Below are 20,463 nucleotides of genomic sequence, written 5' to 3'. Positions count from 1 at the left end.
GTCTGACTTGTTCCTGGATCCCTCCACTCACGGTCACCTATTTCCGTCCCCGATGGTGACACGTCAACTGGGTCCACCAATTGGCCTAGCTGGACCGGCGGCTGCCGAATGATTAACTGCCAGGTGGAGTTTGCGCCTTCCCCAACTCTGTCAGAGGACATGGTCTTTCACGAGATCAGATGAATCTTGACGTGGCGACCAAAGCGCGAAAAGTGGCTCTGCTACGTGGTGAAATGTTGGAGTACCTGTGCCAGCGCCTTCGAGCCCCGATTTCCAAGTGAAAACCCGTTTGAAGGTAATAGCTAAGAGCTTCCACAATAAATGGGTTTAAAATATACATAGACAGATATGCATATCTGTTTCTAAAAAAAATAAATCTTAGTAACTCACCCACAGTTTTAAAAACTTCAATTCCAGACTCACAGCCGTAAAGATCCACATACAAATTGACAGGCACTCTCAGCTCGATGATTTCTCAATCCAGCGAGTATGTTTTTTAAAGTCTACAAATGGGATTCATGTGACCTGTGCCTTGTTAGATCACGACCCCTGGGAAGAAAACCTATTTAAAAGTGAAAAGGTCTGCTCGAAAGTGGAAGCCCTCCTTTAAAGTATTAGAACTCAGGTCCTTTTCTTGACAGGCCGCATTGAAGTCCCAAGTCCATCTAAACCGCACGTGGCAGTTCAGGATACTTGCGTCCATGTGATGAAGACTCCATAAGGTAACATTCCATGCCAAAAGGTACGTTCTGGAACGAGAAAGTAGTTCATTGTCTTTCTTGATGATGACCATCGCTGGTATGTCCCTCTGCCACATGGATTCGACAGTGACCCTTGGATGACAAATAGAAGATGAACGTTTCTATCCATCCTTCGTTTTCGTTCGGGGATGGATACAAAAGTACTTTTTTTAGGTCTGCAATGTTTACTGAATAATGTTAATGTCTAGTCAAGTGGCTTTTGACTAATTGCTTTCAATAATGAAAATCATCATTTAGGTGTGTAGCTATATATATATATATATATATGAACTAGTGGTTAAATCATGGTTGGTCAATTTTTTTATATAGATAGATATGGATGCATGCATACATGCATCCATGTGCACATTAGGCACATTACTTTGCTCTGAAAATGACTTAGGGGTAATTCTAAAGCAACTTGTTGATGTGTAATGATATATGATATTAAAAAAAACCATGATGTAACAAAGTATTCGTGAACATATTTTTATTGATACTACTAAAAAATGAACAAAACATTAAAAAGACTACACACTTACATGTGAAATAAAAACAATAAACATAAATGAATAAAAAAAATACACCTAATTGTAAAAAATGCAATAAAAAAATTTAAAAAATTTAAAAAGAGCATGAAATGCAACTATTCAATTTTTTTGGTTTTTAATTTTTCATATTTATTGTGGTGTAATTTTAATGATTTATATTTACATACATATTCATAGCAAAATTTACAAATCTTTAATAGATATTTATCATTTTTGGCTTTTCACCAATACATTCAAAAATATCCATAATAAATCTTTCTCAGTCTTCTCTTCTCAAATAACATGAGATATTTAAAAAATAAATCGTTTCTCAATTTCCATATATATATATATATATATATATACATGATATGATAGATCTTTTTTTGATGTTGATAATAAAATATTATATTACAAAATTATATATGTGTAATTTTATTAATAAAAAAAATATTTCTTACTAAAAATTTAAATTTTATAGATTACAAATATATATATTTTACAATACTCAATTGATGAAATGTTTAAAGAAATAATAAAAATTAAATCCATTAGTAAATTGCATATTCATTAATGATTTAACTTGTTTTGATCACCATGATATATGTATATATAAAGGCATATATATAAATATATTAATGGTTAAATAAAGTGAATTTTTTGTTAGAAAATTTTAAATAAATAATCTTGAAATAAATAATTGTTAGACTTTTGCAAACAAATGTTGTAAATTTTACCAATATTTTATAAAATATTTGTTTTTAATACTTAATAAGGAAAAATTAAATTAAATTAAAGAAAAGATAAGATATATTATTAATAATATATTTCTTGAGAATTATAAAATATAGATTATATTTATAGATTTTTAAAATATGCTATGTGGCTGTAAAATACTTCTTAGAATATTTTTATTTTTAGGTTTTTTAATAGAAGCAATACATAATTTAGATGATTATTCTACAAGAATAGCTTAGAAAGAGTTAGAAAGGTGTTACAAAAGCAATACATACTTTAGAATAATTTTATGGTCTTTAGAAAGCTACCACATTGTCTTGATATATAGTATGTATAGAGGCAAGACTAGAGTCATTCTTAGTGTTGTTAATGTTGTTCTTGTATTCAAATATTTAGTCAATATATATATATATATATATATATATATATAATATAGATATTTTTTATTATTGAAAAATAAGACATTTTTTGAACAACTTGGAGGTATTTTTAGGATTTTTATAATTTGTATAAAAATGTAATGTAAATCTCATATTAACTAATAAAGTATGAATTTTGTAACAAAATAATTGATTTGTGTTTGCATACACATTACAATTTGGGCAAATAAAATTTCAAAACAAGTAAAAAAAGTATTGTACTTATTTTTTTTTATTATTCACTAATCTACAACATGCTGTAAAAAAATGTTGCTAAACTTGCATAATCATCAAACATTGAGTCACGCAATTGTTTTTGCTATCAAATGAAATAATTAAATTTTTAAGTTTTAATCTAATATTTGTATGACGATACTTTAATACTTCTATGATCTTATAAAAAGATTTTTTACTAATTAAGATATAAAATTGGATGTTAAAAATATATAATTAAAATTAAAAGATACACAAATTGATAGTATATCATTATTATTACTATTATTCTTATTTCTTACAACACAAGAAAAACTTGACAATGACATGAATAATTTTGTCTAAATTATAGAAAATCAAAATATACACTTAAGTATTATGTAAACAAGATTTAAAATTACAATTAAAAAAAACATTATTATAAAAAAATAAATATGTCAAAAAATAAGTTTGTTTACCTAAACTAGAAATTGTAGATGGATTATTGTATAATATTATTTTGCAAAGATCTTATGTTATCTGCCAAAACCTTAGCTTTTTAATTATTGCAAGTTTTTTTGTTATCTAAAGACTCTACACTTTCTACTTGTACTTTGTTGAGTTTTAGTACCTCTGTTTTATTTCTTCATCAGTATTATGAAATATTGTCAGTATACAAAGTTAAACATATATATGTAAAGGGTTTTGCAATGTTTTTATTAATATGTTTCTTGATCTTTACAAATATGTGTGGATTATTATAAATTTAAGACATTGTGTTCATTTCATACAAATTGAGTAGAATTTTTAAAATTTCATTCTAAAAAATGAGTCTTAGATAGATTTTTAGAAGGTATAAACTATTGTTAAGGAAAAAGTATAGATTTTGTTTTTTGTGATATTTGATATTTTATGTTATTTTAAAGTTTCTAAAAAATATTTTTTAAAATAATTCTTCTAGATTTTTGTTCTACTTATAAAAGTTATATGTGAAGAAAAATTGGGATAGAATAAAGATGCACAAGGAACATTCAATGATTTAAAAAAAATATATATTTTTTTTAAAGTTTTTTTTATCACAACTTCTATTTTATGTTGTCAAATTCATTTCAAGTTTTTTCCTTTCTTTTCTTTTCTTTTGAATAATTTTTTGATTACTTTTAATTTTATTATAAATAGATGGAAACTATAGATTTTAAATAACCTTTTTTATAGCTTGCACATATAGAAGGATAAATAAAGCCATCTTTAGTTTTATCAAAGTTTCTTTTTGTATTTTAGTCATATTTCAAGACTGTATTATTTCTTAGTATTTAGTTTAGACATTAAAGTTTTTTTTTTTTTAATTTTTTAATATTTATTTTCTTTTGATTTTATGCTTATATTTCTTCATTTCTTTAGTTTTATCTTTTTAAGTGATGCTTAAGCATATTTATTTCTTACAATTTTGTCAAGAGTTATGTCCTTAATATTAATTTATAATAATTTAGACTCAATATATATATATATATATATATATATATATATATATATATATATATATATATAAACATAAAAATATAAAATAAAACAAACTCTACTTTATCAATATAAAAAAACTGTTATTATTATAAAAAAATATAATAATAATAATAATTGTAACACTATAATTCCTTTTATGAAATCAAATTACAAACAATATAAGTAAACTAAGCAGTAAACATAATATTTGAAATATTTTTGTTTAAAATTTTAACAATAAAACATGTAATGAATCTGTTATATTAAATAAATAAAATTTTCAAATATAAATTTGAAAAACATAAAATAAAGTAGTTATTTTTATCCAAAAAATTAATTCAGCTCGTCGAAATATTTAAAGATTCATTAATTAAGAAATGACTTCAAGATTAAAGATTCTAGAAACACCAATGTTATTTTATTTTGATTGGAGCAATTTTAAGATGGTATTTAAATTTTGAACATACACACACACACGCACACATATATATATATATATATATATATATATGTATTTTGAAATTTTTATTCTATTATAAACATATTAGAAAAAATATTCATTTAAAGAAAGTGTTAACCAATATTACCACATAAGTATAAAAACATTACAAAGTGTAAATGAAATTTTTTATTTCTTTTAAACATCACAAAATATTGTATATTAAAGTGACTTAATCTTGTATAATCATTACTTTGTAAATAAATATATGTTATTCTATGCAATAATGTTATATACATATATCTACATATATATATATATATATATATACATACTTGTTTAATTTTTTTTTAAAAATAATTTTCTAAAACATTTCAACAATTTTACTAAGTTTGGTTTTATATGTCAATTTATAATTTAAAAATCCATTATTTATTTAAAAATTATTTTATTTTAGCTTATTAATATTTTTAGATTATATATATATATATATATATATGTATATATATATATTTATACATTTTGTCAATGTGTATCCATCTATCAAGACACTTAAAGCTAAGTTGATAAAGAAAGTATATCTACACACAGTTGTAATTGTATCAAATAGAAATAAGATGTACAATGTGCAAATGTTGAAATTATATCATAATTTTGCACTTAAGTATATCTGATAATTTACACTTTAAATTTCAATGATAATGAAACAATCTCATATACAAGAATTTTGACACTATTTATTTACTTATTTATTTATTTTAAGAAGATGAAAACATTATTGTAATCCAAAGAATTTTATATCATTGTTGGCAAGAAATATATCTGGAGCATTTTAGTGCATGAGTTGTGATGAAAAATAATATTCTTTGTGTATCAAACACTAATAAGTGCTAAGCATAAAGTGCTATACTATTTATGGTCCATAATAAAAAGAGAGTTTCATTATACAAATGTTGAATTGATTTTAACATATAGTTTTTAAAAGTAAATTATTTTAACATATATTAAGTAAATATATTCTTGGGGACTAAATATAGAAATAAATAAATTATAATCGTGAGTTTATTTATTTTATGTAAAAGAAAATAAAAAACTTAAATTTATAATTGATTCAAAATATCCTATTAAAGGCATCTATCAAATATATGTATGTATGTATTTTAAGTTTTAGAAATTAATAGAAAATACTTGATTTCAATTATTAAGTTATATTAACTTTAATTAATTTCATAATTTTCATTCCGAATCGTTGAAAATTAAAACCCTAAAACATAAGTACGATGGACGATGACGCGAAGGCCAAGTCCAGCCACGTCGATACTAATGGACGCCGGACGGTAGGCGGACGAAATCTTTATGTCGGTGGCCGCCCGTCGGAGCATGAGGATCACAACCCTCAACATACGATCGCACGCTGCGAAAAATCAGCTTCCGATTTCAGGAAATTGGTGGCAATCCATCGCTGCTCACTGGAGAAAACGATCCCTAACCAGCGATTGATGACAAACTGCGGCTCGATTCTCGGCGACATAAGCTAAATTGTTTCACAATCATGCCCGATTGCCTGATCGAAACGATTCCAAGCCCAGCTTACTAGTCTTGTATCTCGGTTTCAAAATCAAGGTAGATCTTGCAAGGGTCCACTAACTCGAGAATCATGACACCAACACACGATCTTTTTAACTCAATTGAGCGATCCTCTCTGCTTTCGAGATTGTGAAGGAGTCCACTGTAGTTTACAATATTTAAACCATTACTGTCTCTGCAGTGTATGAACAATAAAGTTGGACTGACTCTTGTAGGGAATCTTTCACGCAGGACTCGCTCGAAAGAATTTGAGTCTAATGCCGGCCTGACAAGTGCATGATTGCTGTACGTCTGGTGTTATCCAAAAGACATCCGGTCCTCACTATGCGTCAGATTAGGGACGGACTAGTACAAATGATTCAAAAAGTTTGAGTGCCCATAGATATGCACCAACTCAACCCATAGATACTACTGTTAGGTCTTGTTTATTTAACTTGTATGAAAAGCAGAGGGTTTAAATATTGCAAGAATCATGACGTAAGTCAAGAAACATATCCGCTAATCTGCGTGCTCACTTAATATTATAGGCATCAATGGAGTTGAAAGAAAATGCAAATCGAGTGGGTGTTGCTGACGCCTGAAATATGCATTCAGGTTAAAGCTTGAATGTGAATGTCTTACCAAGGCTACTACTACTGGATATTTACCACACTCTGGCTTTGCAATTTTGAGCCTCTCTGGAGCAATTGTGAGAGAGTCGATGACGTTGCCATGATATCAATAGAACTTTTTCTCACAAAACTAGATCTCCTCAGCGATGTGGTTGATGAGCCTGAATTGTGAAGATCCATTCATAGATCTGGCAATATATTCTATGCCTTGAATTTGCACTTGCTACCAGCAATACTGCCTCATCTAATTTTCTTCCAACTCTAAGCGAGTTCGACAATACTGGCCATGGTTTCCTGTGTAGAGCTTGAGTTTTCCGTTTAGCATGTGGATAATGTTGATGCACACATTATATAGGAACCCTGGAAATGGGACCCAACCACTAACATTCACACATTTGTCTCTTCCAATCCCCACAAAACCCCAACTGACTTATAGTAGCATTCTTGGACAGAGCTCTTGCCAATGCTATCCTCATTCGATACCCTCTAGAAAAAACCATATCTTCTTTGATGAAATTTCTAGGTACATCCCAGACCATGAGAAATATGTGCATCTTGCATCTCAGCTCTTGTGGGATCCGTCAGATTCAGTCTCTCACATGTTCTCTTCAAATGCTCCCCTCTGACATCATCCTATAAATAGTACCCAGATTCCCTTGTCAGACTGCTAACATGACCATTATCAAGAAAATGCTGCCATGCACGTGACCAGAAATAATCAAACTGAAAGATAGTCAAAATTGAAGAAAAACATCACCAGGTGCTTCTGCTTAAAACAGTTGTATCACACTCCCTTAATCAGCAAGCAATTTCTATTCCAGTCCCTCTTTAACAACATTCACTACAGCCCCTTTTTAGTGCATTAGTTTCTAAACCCAGTAGAACTGCCTATTAAAGAGCTAGTATTGTTACTGTTCAATGTTGATTCCAGGTTGTTTGCAAATGAAATAATTATTTCTGGCTTTCCTCTGTTGTGAGCTTTCCTAAATTATGGAAACCAACATACAAGCACCAAACTGTCTGTGTGTCTATATTAAATGTCAAATAAAGGGTTAGGAGTAAATGTTAAGTAAAACTAATTTGGTTAGTCATAAATACCAGCAAGGCATCCTGACATTCCAAGACAGGGTTAACCCCAAAGGCCAACAGCACAGCTGAATTTGGTAGCTGCCCTTCAATATCTTAAAAATTTAGTAAATTATGAACGAACACCTCATTCCTGAAAGACGACAGATCCGATCCCAACCCCCATACGAAATGAAAGAACAGAAAACCAACTGCCGCCTGTACCCAATAACACCTCACCACCATCGTCCAGAAGAATACGCGAAATGAACCTGGATTATGACGAAATGTCCAACTACTCCATCATCTCTATTCAAAACCTCAACCGGGACACTACAAACTTTCTATTCCTCCGTAAAGAAATTCTCTCAACAACTCTTCCTTCACATCCAAAGACATTTCTCAAAGCACAACAAATATTCAATAAATTCCTGGCTTACAAGTAAGAATCGAGATGGCTGTAAGCATGCATGCAGCAAGGAAATGACAACTAAGGGAGAAAAAGAGTTTCAATAAATCAGCAATTGGAAATGAAAAGACCACGATGATCTCGAACACAACTTACCAATTGTTACTATTGATCCCTAACGAGACAATAGACTCTTTTGCCCGTACCTTACAGAAAACTTTCCCTACACGGAGCTTTAAGCTGTGAGCACCCGTCACTTCTCAAAAGAGCCTGGAACTTTCGTTTCCATCTCTAGAAACTTTTTATATTATTATTATTTAATCGACTCTGCCATTAGTTTTATTCCTTTTTATTTGTGAGAGGCTTTATCCTTAAGTGACTGAGGTCTACTTTAGAGTGTTTATGGTTGGGAAAGGAAAAGGTACAGCAAGAAGGTTCAAACGCGTCTCTGAATCTGCCACCTATGTTTTGAACATTAGTGTAACACAAAAAAACAACGGGAAGGTCCAGGAGTGACACCCAGAGTCGTGTGAGCTTCACATTACAAAACTACTTTCTGTCATTCATTTACAACAAGCTTATGCGCCTAAAACTCAACTTCATGATCTACCCACATACTACCAAATATACAAATGTTTCTGAACATAATATGGAGATAACGTACTTATTATGATTCTGAATTCGTCCATGACATTAAAATTCTGTGGCTCTTTTGATTGCAGTAAAAAAAAAACGCACCTAGTCATGGAAAGAGTCTTTCCAGCTGTACAGGTTTTAATAAGTATTTCAATTGCCGATTAGACGCTACAAGAATTGCAGTGACGAACGCAGGAGTAGCAAGAATGATCATGATAATGTGTTCCCAAATTTTAGTTGCAAGGGGTGAGGTACAACATGATGACTTTATTTTGAAAGTCTAATTATCCACTGCTGTGATGAGAGCTCTATATGAAGAGCCCTTGTACCATGAACTCGTGAGCATTAATCTCAATGCTCTTCCACCGGGAACCCCTCCAAACCCTCTGAACCATTTGTCTACCTAGCTATCTATCCGGACAACTAGGACATTGCAATCTCTGCCAAATGCAATAGGCTAGTTAACAATAATAAAATACAAGTGCTTTCTGGATGCTCTTTACGAACATCCACTCTGCCTCCATGGGCTGAAGCACTGTGAGGCCCCCTACCCTCCAAGATCATCATGAAACAATGCGAAGGAAAGCTACCATTCGGGGAATGGTGACCATTCAGATTGGTTACCCACCAAATTCTTAAATATGGTTTTACATAAAAAGCTGATTCCTAGCATTGAGAGTTCCTTCCACCAGGGGAGGCTTGGTTACCTGCTGTGACACGGATGATTGTAATCTAAAGAATACCATTCAGAACCTTCTGATAATAATCATATTGCCGTGTCCGCCATGCATCCAGGCTTTTAGCAATAAGCTCCAACACAGATGATACGCATTGCTGCACAGCATGCAATAAAATCCCAATTAGTTCAAGCGTAACATCCATCATACATCGGATGTACCACTTAATATATGGCTACTCATGTCAATCTCTTGTCCAATGAAATAGATGATTGAACAAAGACAGCCCATAAAGCCAGACAACCACCTCCGAACCTTCAAAATTCAATTTAACTTGTTCGAAAAGCCTGTCCTTCATAAAACTGAAGAACGTTAAGAAAGTTTTAACCCGATAGTTTTATCTATTTATTAAATTTTTCTGTAGGCATTAGATGACTAGCTTCTCACCAAGGATCAACATCAAGTAAGCATGACAGTGACAGCACACAAAAAGATGCGCCTCTAACAATGTGTAAATGTATGGCAGTCGGCCAACCCAGATTACACATGTTCGAACACAACAATTTTCATCTTAAATTGAATGGAAATGCGTATGCGATCAGTAGATTAACAGTTCGACGAGTATCTATTTGCACGCATTTGTTACGTTCAGAAACATACTTCCTCAGTCAAGCTTAGATGGAAACGCTTCCTCAAATTTTGCACTGTACGAGGACCTCCTTTAAAGCATGGGCATCCAGAATCCTGCAATCACAGAAGTGTCTATGTGGTGAAGGTAGAGAAAACAAAGCCATACAAAAAACCTTTCTCCGGGAATACCAAAATCCTTCGAAAATATATGAATACACGTTGAACTGAGAACAAGAAAACCGGACGTCACACTGTTCACTCTAAACCCTCCCTTATAAACGTGAAAAATTAACGTATCATCCCCTATGTAAGCCCTAAAAACCATTAACAAAGAGACATTCTCCTAAAGTGAAACCACACCTGCATCATCTCCACCAGTAGAATAATGCGCTCAGCATGTTTCCGGCATGTCAAGAAACCCTGAATACACAGAACCTGCACAACCAACGCAGCATAGTTTGAAAAAGTGAGAGAGGATATAGGGGCGAGGAAATTAAGTACAAGAATCACAGAAATGACTCCAGCTATATAATTTCCAGAAAGTAGGCGCGTACCTTGAAGTAGTCATAGAACTCGCTTGCAGTGCCTTCTGCATCTGAATCCATTACCTAGTTTGAAACGATCCGGACAAAGAGTCAGGTCCCCATGTTCAATCAGTCCTTAATTGCAATACAGAAACGGCCACTGTAGAATTGACTGAGATTGTTGTGTTTACTAAGGTTACCTCAAGAAGCTCGCGCGTAAGTTTGAAAGGAGCACTTTCAAAGTTGACACCACCAGGAGAATTGGAGAGCATAAAACCAAAGTCGATGTGAATGATGTGACCATCCTCATCGATCAACAGATTTGAGTTATGTCTATCTTTCACCTACCAAGTACATTCCCAATCCATTCATACACAATGTAAATATTAGCTGGCCTTGTAGGCTGGATGCCAGTGATACTAGTTGATTCTATTCAACTTTTGAAAGTAGATAAAAGCCAGAAAATAGCCATCAACTCCAAAAAAGAAAAAAATAGAAAAGTTGTGCATGAATACCTGGAGAATATAACAAAGGATAGAATATCCCGCCATGCTCTCCACAAAGTTTCTCTGCCGATCCGAAATTATGTCAGCATTTTCTATTTCGATGCTAATTCGCTACCCAGTGCATTAAAACTATCTAATCAACAGCTACTTTGAATGGTTAACTTAATCTTCCAAAAATTAGTAATCCCCTTTATCGAAATGTGACATGCACAAGTGCTGCTGTGGTTGCTACGGCTTAAGATGGCTCATAAATTCAAACTAAATTTTCTTACATCCTCTGGACCCGCGAGAGAATAACAACTGAACTGCTGTAGTATAATACCATATGAGCTCAGACTTCACAGTAATAGTCATGCAAGGCTACTAAAATACGACAAAAAACCGAATGAATGTTAACCTGAGCAAGTTTGAATGCAGGAGAGCCCTCAACATACTTCTTGCAGAAAAATTCCCGTAAGCTGGTCACATCACTATTCCTACTTTTGATGGAATGAATTGAAGCCTGAGGAACACCAGCAACATCGAACTTTTTAGCTAAGTATAGAACCCAAGAACCAAAGAACTTGGCTGACTCTGACAAATGTTGGTACTACCTCAAAGAAAACACATACAGAATGTAACTGGCTGACGGTAAGTCGGTCTGACCAATCAAATCTCACATCACCAGTTATGTTCATTACCATGAGGTCCAATAAAAAGCTCACCGTATCGTAAATGGTCTCAATCAGAGCTGTATGTGAAGATGTAACAATGACCTCATACGGGCGTAGCCAAAGAGGAAGGCCAGCTTCCTGAAAGATGTCTGTATGTGTGTAGTAAACATTGCATAAGAAAGATTATGTTTGAACATCAGTAATAAGAAGAATATTAAGTTAGTGCGAAAATTTTCTAGGCAACGAGGGTAATGAAAATGCACGGCACTTCACGATATACAAAAAGAAACAATAACATTCTCTCATAACGTTTCTAATACAAGGAACATGTATAGAGCAACTAGCATAATAGTATCTTTTTGAACATCCATAATCTAACAGTAAGTTGATAAATTACCGTAAAAATGTCCAATAAGTTGAACTGCTAAGTGCTCTTGTCTGCAGTCGTCTCCACTCTTCACGATCATCTAGAATGACAAAAGCTACAACAGTCAAGGAACTCGAACCAGAACCAAAAATACAACCTATCATATGACAATTTTATTTTGTTCCGAATACCAGCGAAGCCCCATAATAGATGAACCCTTGACTTACAGAGCGCAAATCCCAATCTGGGCTAGAACTCCATTTAGAAGTCTTCCGTATCCTTTCCCTTTTCTTCTCCCACAATTCACCTGCAAGGGCATCGGTGGCCTTTCCATTCACCCCTAACCTTTCCTGCGAAAATGAGCAATTGATAAATATAAAAGACGACAATGACAGAGATAGGTTGCTCATTAAGCAGATTCCATCTTGCAAGAAGACATAGCACACACACACAAACAAGGATCTTGTCGTCGAAGGCAATACAAATATTACATGGTTCAAAATATGTAAAGAAGGCAAATCGTAGAGATCCTCCTTAAATCCATGGAATACCATACACCCACACGTGTGTGTGTGTGTGTGAGAGAGAGAGGGGTTCTCACCTCAGTTTGTGTCGGTGCTGTTCCACTCTTTTTTACCGGAAGACCAGCTGGGGCTTCACCCTCTGCTACAGCAGCCTGATGAAAGGAAGTTTCAATAATCAGTCTGAAGTCATACTGTAGAGGAAGAGTTCCCTCAAAATACAACACCCATGTAGTTCTATTCTTCATTTGTATTGATCATGTTTGTTGTACGGATTTCCTAGCTTATCAATGTGGGTTAATTATTCTGATAGAGGAACCAGAGACAGAACCCATCAGAAGCCCGACATGTCCACTATTTCTCACTTACTTTCACTTCAGCCATGGCAATTGTACTCGGGACCCGACGATGGTCTTTACTACGGGTCGGCTGTTCCTCCTCTATGTCCTCCATATTCACCCCTGGCACCACAGATAGTACAACACTCACCCACTCTTCATCTTCTGCGCTAGTTTTCCCTTTTTTACCCCATGGATTCTTTACTTTAGGCTTATCATGAGTCCTCGTATTCAACTCAGTAGCTCCTCCCACTTCCCCTCTTAACGAGGTATAATGATTCTGCAAGCCACTTCCATCTAAAGTACAGGTTGATGGACTTCGGCACTCTACTGCGTCTCCTCCAATTCGGCTACAACTTCCCGTTTGTAAAACGGCTAATTGTGGCTTCCTGGATTGAACCGAAAAGCTTACATCAACAACTTTCAATTTGGACTCCCAAAGATGTGCCATTGCAACATCAATTGCCTTGGATGCACTGCGTAAAAGTTGCTGCGTATTTGCCTGTTGAACATCAGGTTGAAGAGGGTAAGCCCACGGAGGAGGCCGCTGCAACTGAGCATCTCCATTAGCAAGCGGTATGCCCCCTTTAGCAGTCTTTGTTCCCGAACTTAACTGCTTTTGATCTTTACTCTGACTACTGCATAATATCAAACAACTGTCAGAAGCAAGAAGTTTCTTGATACAAAACTGAAGCAAGTAGTAATTGAGGGCACACACCAAAATGTGCGAATACGAAAGGATAGATCCCCCGCAAGCTACGCAGGCGTGCCAACAATATATATATATATATATATATATATATATATATATATATATATTTCCCACTCAATGAAATACTTACACGAGTCCAGACATACAAAGTTCTCTCAACACTAAGTCCTTCAAATTAAACTGGCCAGTTACCACAGACGGAATGACCAAGCAGCAGCACATTAAAAAAAAAAAGGGAGCGAATAACAAACATGGAATGCAAGTAACCGCAACCTGTTACAAAATAAACAAAATCCCGTCTTCATTATGCTGTAGTCATTATAACCACAGCGATTTCGAAGGCGACTTGCGAAAACAAAGAACATAGGAAGTAGCCCAACCTCTTTGTTTCACATCTGAGGACTTCAATACAAATTAAATACGGAGCTTTATCTCTCGAATTTAGAAGCACACACTCGTCCACGGGAATATGAACTACTCGGTACAATCCCTTGCCCATCGGGAAGCAGACCCCTGTGCCAAGTATTTTCAAGCAAAACGATGTTATCATGTTAGAGAGCCCAAAAATATCGCATGTGACAAGAACAGAAAAGTTTCGAGACAGCTACGTCGAAAGTAAAGATGGTATGCCACAGGCAACTGCGTACACTTCCAGGAAAACAACACCAATGCAAAAACTCAGAACACATTGCTACATTAACCTCTCGCACGTGGTATACTAGCAAAGGATAGCGTCATCAGCGTAAAAAAGGATATTACAGGCGACAAGCACAACTTGCAAAAGTAAAATGAACTAACCTCCGTCACTTTCTGCAGCTACCAGTTGTTGATTTAGTTCAGCAACAGACTGCCATAAAATGAAAGTACAGCTGAAAAAATTTAGAGTATAATCGTCGAATTCAACTAGAAGATTCCATACTTTTAGCCAGAATGTCGGAGCTCCATTTCTTCTAAACATTAGACTCATAATGACTAACTTATACTCATCACAAAAATCAAGGCCATCTACGTTACAAACCTCTCGCAGAGCCTGCAGACGATCCTCCATAGGAAAGCAATCTACTAAGCCCGATGAAGTATCACAAAGAGACTGTACAAGGTCCAAAGTTGCCTGATAGACCCCCTTTCTCATGTTGGATGCAGAATATTTAGGAAGAGGAGGTTTAGTTGAAGCCTTCTCTGTCCTTCGCTTGGGAGAACCTGGTCGCTTCTGTAAAACGAGTTCAAAGCACCAAGTTTGTACTGTAAATAAGGACCTCGAATTCACTTCTTCTGATGGAAAATAACGAGCAAATATAAAAGGTCTACTCCTTAATCGATCACTTGAAGCAAGGAAAACGTCTTCAAAGCTTAAACCATTCGACTCGGTCAAGAATTGTATGAACTTACAATAAAAGACTTCCCCAGGTCAAAAAATGATGAATCTGTAGAAGGCAATTTCCAACTAGAAGTTGAAAGCTTTTCATTCACCGTTTGGGATTCCCTCTCAATCATCTCAGGTTCATCGGCATCAACGTCAAATCGCAGTTCAGCACCAGAAACTTCCATTGACCTCACAAGATTAAGCTCCTTCCCAAGAGTTTCAGAATCATGAGTGCGAACTTTACCACGAAACGCACGGAAGGTATCCTGGAGGAAATTGCCCTCATTTGATCCATCCGTATTATCACTGTTCAAAGAAAGAGAGTTCATCTCATCAGCCAAGCCTCCTGCTTCTTCATCATTCCGTTCTTTAAACAGCCTTCTCAAGAATCCAGAAGGCGTCGAGGAGGGAGCAACAGGTGGCTCACCATCTCGTTTCATACTGAACAACTTGGTACCTTCTTCCTTAAATGTCAAAGAAAAGCGTTTCAAAAAATTCTCGTGGGCAGGACCATTCTCTGCAGTGATCAGAACAGGGTGTTCTTGACCAGGATTGGCCTCAATCATTTTGTCGACTTCAGGATGTACCTGACGGAAGAACTTCCGAAAAAGAGTAAATTCTGAACTTTCGTCCTCGTCTTCATCGTCAGGCTTCTTCAACATCATCCTCCTAAAAAACCCCTCTTTCTCGTCATCCACTTTGTCATCACCGTCAGACTTTTCTCGAAAGAGCCTACGAAAGAATCCTTCCGGGTTTGCCAATTCCTCGCTCCGAACGCCTTTCTCATCATCATCTTTGTCCTTGAAAAACCGCTTAAAGAATCCATCGGATTCGATCTCTTTCGAAGATCGTCTTAGAATGGAGTCTAAATCGCTCTCCTTCACTGGCCTATCATAAATAACCACCTCATCATCCTCTTTGTCCTCTTTCTCTTCTTTATCTCGGAAGGGTTTAAGAAGAACATTCCGAACTTTTGATGTTGAGGTCGGAATGAACTTCTTCAATGCTTTCAATGATGACTCTGTCTCCTCCCCACTGCCCCGTGTCGTCTCGCGAAAACCCTCATCAGCTGCAATAGGCGTAGGTAGTGAAGGCGGTGTTCGTTGCGAAGGTGAAGAAGATGATATCGGAAGTAATCGCCGGGAAGAAAGAACTGCCTTAAAGACACGACTGCCTTTCGTACTAGCGCTTACTACACTTTTCTGAGGTCTGATCAAAGGAGGCCAGCCGCCATTCAGCGCTGCATCCTGACATTTCTCCTGTACTTTCAGAATATCTGTGCTGTCTTCCGCGTCATCTGCTTCTGCCAGAAGAAACCAATGAACCTTTATTGCAATGCGAAGTGATTTTCCACACATGTCAATAATGTACCTCTCAAGAGAGGGACAAGGCATGCGTACTAACATGTAACATAGTTGAAAAAGGTAATTCTCAATGCCCGAGAGAGGTAATGTGTACATGCGATTACACAAATAGTCTCTAACTCCTGAATGTTCATGTTTGTATAGATAGCTCACAGCTATCCATTCACAGAAAAACTCGGAATCAAAGAAGCGGATAAGCCAACCGCTATCACCAGAGGCACTAGGATTTTTCACAATCTCCTTCGGACTGTCTTCTGGATCTCGTGATGTGTAGCCAAGAAGGCGAACCATGGCCCCGTCTTGGCGAGCCCCGACCAGAGCCATAAAATTATCTGCTTAAGACGTCCTATGATGTATTGCCGCCCATCCAGGGCAATACAAGCTCCTAGTACCAATGGAGGTCCCCACGCTTAAGTCCGTTGCCATACACCGAGTGCTTCCGATACTAGTATCACATCTCTGCGTTACCAGAAATCCACTTCCAAATTCCCTATCTCAAGTTCCTAGTTTCTATATCCATGGTGAATGATCGTCAGCCCGTCAGCAAACGGCATACCAGTCCCTTTTCTGCACATCCTTCAGCATATCACTAGTTCCTGCAGCTCGAAGCCAAGAATTCCGGTGCTTCCATCCAGTCATTTTATCGACCATTCCCTCAACGAACATTATCTTCTGCCACATGTTAGCTTCTCAGAAGCACATTTCGATGCCCTCTTGTATTTAGCGATTAGAGGACCAAGGAGGGCCAAGTCGAGCGTGTCAAGAAGAAAACGGATGTATCTGGATTGATAGCAAATAGGTATAGGCAGAATACGAATTGCACATGTGAAACCCTAAGATTTTTACTGTTCCCAAATGCCTGCAGCAAACGTTTTCAGAGGTTTAAAACCTTCACAGACGCAGAAAACAAGGCAATACATGCTTGTCCACAATGCTTATTAGCAAACAGTGAAATTCTAAATCCCTGGCTAACATTCTACAATTCTCGTGAAGCCAAAATTTGAATTCAAGACTGCAGATACAAATAATTCTATATTTCAGCAATCTGTAAAAAAACCGACATAACATAATCCTAGGCACAGACAAACAAACAAGCAAACTAATAGAAGAAGAGGAAGAAGAAGAAGAAGAAGAAGAGGGGGGGGGGAGGGGATTTATGCAGTATTGAGTAGAATTAAGTCAAATAGACAATGAGACAGGAACGAAATCAAAAGTAGTCTTCTTTGCCACTTGGCAAGAAATAGCAATTACATCACGAAAGGTAGGAATGAGTCATTTTACATCCCAGAATCCGTACCAGAAAGGAACATTTAGCTTCACATACAATTACCTGCATTAAGACAAACACCACTCTAAAATGCACCTCTCCTGATTATTACCAAGTAATGTTTGCAATCCAACCATGCTAAGTGAGACCGTATCATTGTCACACATAAACTGCGCAAGGCGAGACATGTAAGCGTGGAGAGCAGTCCCTAGGGTCTCTACCTGATAAACAAACCACCACTGGACTGCACATGTTCTTTAGAGGTGCCGTCCACGCTCTTCTCCTAGCCCCCACCTGTGATATTTTTTTTAATATATCAGAAAATCATATTATCAATCACCAGCCCCACCCCAGACCGGCAGATCAAAACAAGCAGGTCAGCAGCTGCCCTCGACGAGAACTGCACATCTGATCGCAAGCATTACCTCAGGCTGAGAGCATCTCTGAATCGATCAAATTCTAGATTCTACATATAATCCTTTCAACCCCCGCCCCCTTTGCCTTTCTTGCCCCTGCTTCAAATCCCACCCCAATCTGCTCCCGGCCCCTCTAAACGCAGAAACTATGAGCTCCCACACTTACGACCCTCCTACCAGGCTTAAGAAAAAGTCAAAAACGGCGCAATCTCCCACTTGCAGACCCACAAAACCCCAGATCGAATCATAACACACAAAACCTCGAAACGCCGGTCACATCATCACTCACCTAACGCACGCTTCTCGTGTCGCCCGCACCACCCTGTGTGCAGAGCACAAGCCAAGAAGGCGCCCCAGTCCGCCCCACCTACTTCTCCACAATATTCCTGTCACCACCACCGCCGCGATTGAACATCCTCACAACCAAACTCCCCCACAGCAACATCAACAGAAAAAAGCCTCCAGAAAACCAAGCAAACTATCACTCGTGGCAAGGAATACACACACTGCTAGTCCTCCGTCCGTCCCTTCGTCCTTCGCTGTGCAGCGAGAGCCCCTCGCAGGCCTGGACTGGGCTAGCGTGGCCTACCTGTGCCTGGTTCCGCGATGGATGCAAAAAAGGACTCAGCGGGCCATACATTCAGCAGCAGCACAAAAGGATCATCCCCCTCCTCCCTGCCTGCCTGCGACTACCACCGTGCCCGGCACATGACTGCTCGATGATTGCTTGCAGTTATGCTGGCAGGCCGTGAAGCGGGATCAGTTGGTGGATGCGGTGACGACTGCTAAGATTGGAGAATGTGGAATGCAAAATACGAATGCAAATGCGCGAGGCCGGATTGATCCTGACGCGTGGGAGGGCGGGGGCTGGGGGTACTACCGCGACAAGGGCAGGGCGGGGTGGACGACTAAAAGGTGAATTAAAATTAAACAAACCCCAAACCGGAGGATAGCGACCCTGGGACGGGTCGACGGGGGGGGGGGGGGCATAACCACCCTCCCCCCCGGTCCAAACCAGCCTTGGCCCGTCCCCGCTCCCCCTTTCTCTGCTGCTTCCACTTGGCAGGTATGTAGGTAGGTAGGACGAAAGGAACATCCATATAGGATGAATGACCCTTCTGGTAGGTTGTGTTGAAATGCCCCCCCTCCCTGCAAGAGACAATGGGACTCCATCCGTTTTCCTTGGAGGTTTGAACATTTGTTGGATAGTCCCCCTTCTCTACTCCTTCGACCTGCAGAATTCCTCACCACTCCCCTGAGCTCTTCACGGGATGAATGTGGATGAATTTTGCCTCTCCCCCCCCCCCACCTTGTAAAAATAATTATATTATTGTAAGATTAAATAGACAACTTTAGTTATGATGCATTCAGATTTTTAATCTTACAAAATTATATATCTATCATGAATATTTTGTATCATTGTCATTACAATTTAATTCTTTAAAAATAAAAAATTTTAATTTTAAAAGTCAAATTATGTAGTCAGTTTGATGTTATAAATTTTTATTAAATGTTCTGGTTTATCATTTTGTTATTGATAAATAATCAAAAGAGTAGTTTCACCATCCAATGAAAGGTTACAGATATAGTTGATTAAATAAATAAATTTTATAATTATGCAGTAGATTATTTACATAAAAGCTGTTCTGGTAAATTCTCAACAATGATTAAATTATCATTTATTTTATTCTTCAAAACTTTGCATTTGATGCTTAAAAGTATAAAAGTGTTATAAATAACTTTCATCAGTTTTTTGAATTGTAAATTAACTTTTACAGTATACCCAATTACAATTGTACGTATTTCCAATTGTAAAACTTACAAGCTTTGTAAATCAACAAAAATTCTGTTATAACAACCATTAAACTTAATAAGTTAAAATGCATTTGAATTCCACTCTGTATTCTATGAAAGATAAAATTCTGCAAATTAAGTGTGTGTGTGTGTGTGTGTATGTACATAAATCCATTATTATATTTTCAAGTAATTTGGATCTTTTTATCCAAGAATATTTTGAAAAAACATTTTAAGATAAATATTGAAGAGATATTCAATGTAATATACAAATTAAAACCAAGTAATAATATTTTCAAATGTTAAGTTTAAATATCATGCTTGCAATATATTTAAATGATTAAAAATAATAATATGTTAATCTTGTAATATGCATATATATATGTACACATATACATAATCCAAAAGTAATTGCACATTTCTTCATTATTGATGTCCACTAACATCATTGTCATTTTTAAAAAA

At 36.2% G+C, this 20,463-nt stretch overlaps 1 protein-coding gene and 1 long non-coding RNA gene across 6 annotated transcripts; both read right to left on the bottom strand.

Moving 5' to 3' along the window:
• Window positions 1-9,113: 9,113 nt before the first annotated feature.
• LOC112283877 (phosphatidylinositol 4-kinase beta 1) lies at window positions 9,114-17,262 on the bottom strand. 2 transcript variants are annotated; one of them, XM_024523179.3, is made up of 16 exons: window positions 15,184-17,262; window positions 14,813-15,004; window positions 14,593-14,641; window positions 14,175-14,307; window positions 13,114-13,720; window positions 12,825-12,899; window positions 12,451-12,573; window positions 12,254-12,323; window positions 11,908-12,005; window positions 11,601-11,705; window positions 11,213-11,266; window positions 10,898-11,041; window positions 10,728-10,781; window positions 10,534-10,608; window positions 10,204-10,287; window positions 9,114-9,700 (listed from the first exon to the last, which is right to left on the bottom strand). In XM_024523179.3, the coding sequence occupies exons 1-16, from the start codon at window positions 16,843-16,845 to the stop codon at window positions 9,599-9,601; spliced, it is 3,627 nt and encodes a 1,208-aa protein (XP_024378947.1). In that variant the 5' UTR covers window positions 16,846-17,262; the 3' UTR covers window positions 9,114-9,598. The 2 variants fall into 2 exon arrangements, with proteins under 2 accessions (XP_024378947.1, XP_024378951.1); XM_024523183.3 differs by having other exon boundaries at window positions 13,114-13,717; window positions 15,184-17,017.
• Window positions 17,216-18,990, bottom strand: LOC141045534 (uncharacterized). 4 transcript variants are annotated; one of them, XR_012217734.2, is made up of 4 exons: window positions 18,710-18,990; window positions 18,494-18,590; window positions 18,010-18,082; window positions 17,243-17,380 (listed from the first exon to the last, which is right to left on the bottom strand). It is a non-coding gene; the product is annotated as an uncharacterized LOC141045534 (long non-coding RNA). The 4 variants fall into 4 exon arrangements; XR_016503287.1 differs by lacking the exon at window positions 17,243-17,380 and adding an exon at window positions 17,799-17,851; XR_012217733.2 differs by lacking the exon at window positions 18,010-18,082 and having other exon boundaries at window positions 17,216-17,380.
• Between the last annotated feature and the right edge of the window lie 1,473 nt (window positions 18,991-20,463).

This window comes from Physcomitrium patens, chromosome 6, assembly GCF_059467195.1.
Source record: "Physcomitrium patens ecotype Gransden chromosome 6, ASM5946719v1, whole genome shotgun sequence".
NCBI classification, from domain to species: domain Eukaryota; kingdom Viridiplantae; phylum Streptophyta; class Bryopsida; order Funariales; family Funariaceae; genus Physcomitrium; species Physcomitrium patens.
Note: the sequence above shows the minus strand (reverse complement) of the source record. Positions and strands in the feature narration are given on the sequence as shown.

What these genes read in the sequence shown, in the direction of transcription:
- LOC112283877 (XM_024523179.3), bottom strand. Translation starts at nt 16,845, where the DNA reads ATGGCTCTGGTCGGGGCTCGCCAAGACGGGGCCATGGTTCGCCTTCTT. An exon ending in CTGCATTCAAACTTGCTCAG is followed by an intron (nt 11,267 to 11,600) that starts GTTAACATTCAT and finishes TCGGATCGGCAG; the next exon opens with AGAAACTTTGTGGAGAGCAT. An exon ending in ATCTAAGCTTGACTGAGGAA is followed by an intron (nt 9,701 to 10,203) that starts GTATGTTTCTGA and finishes CATGCTGTGCAG; the next exon opens with CAATGCGTATCATCTGTGTT.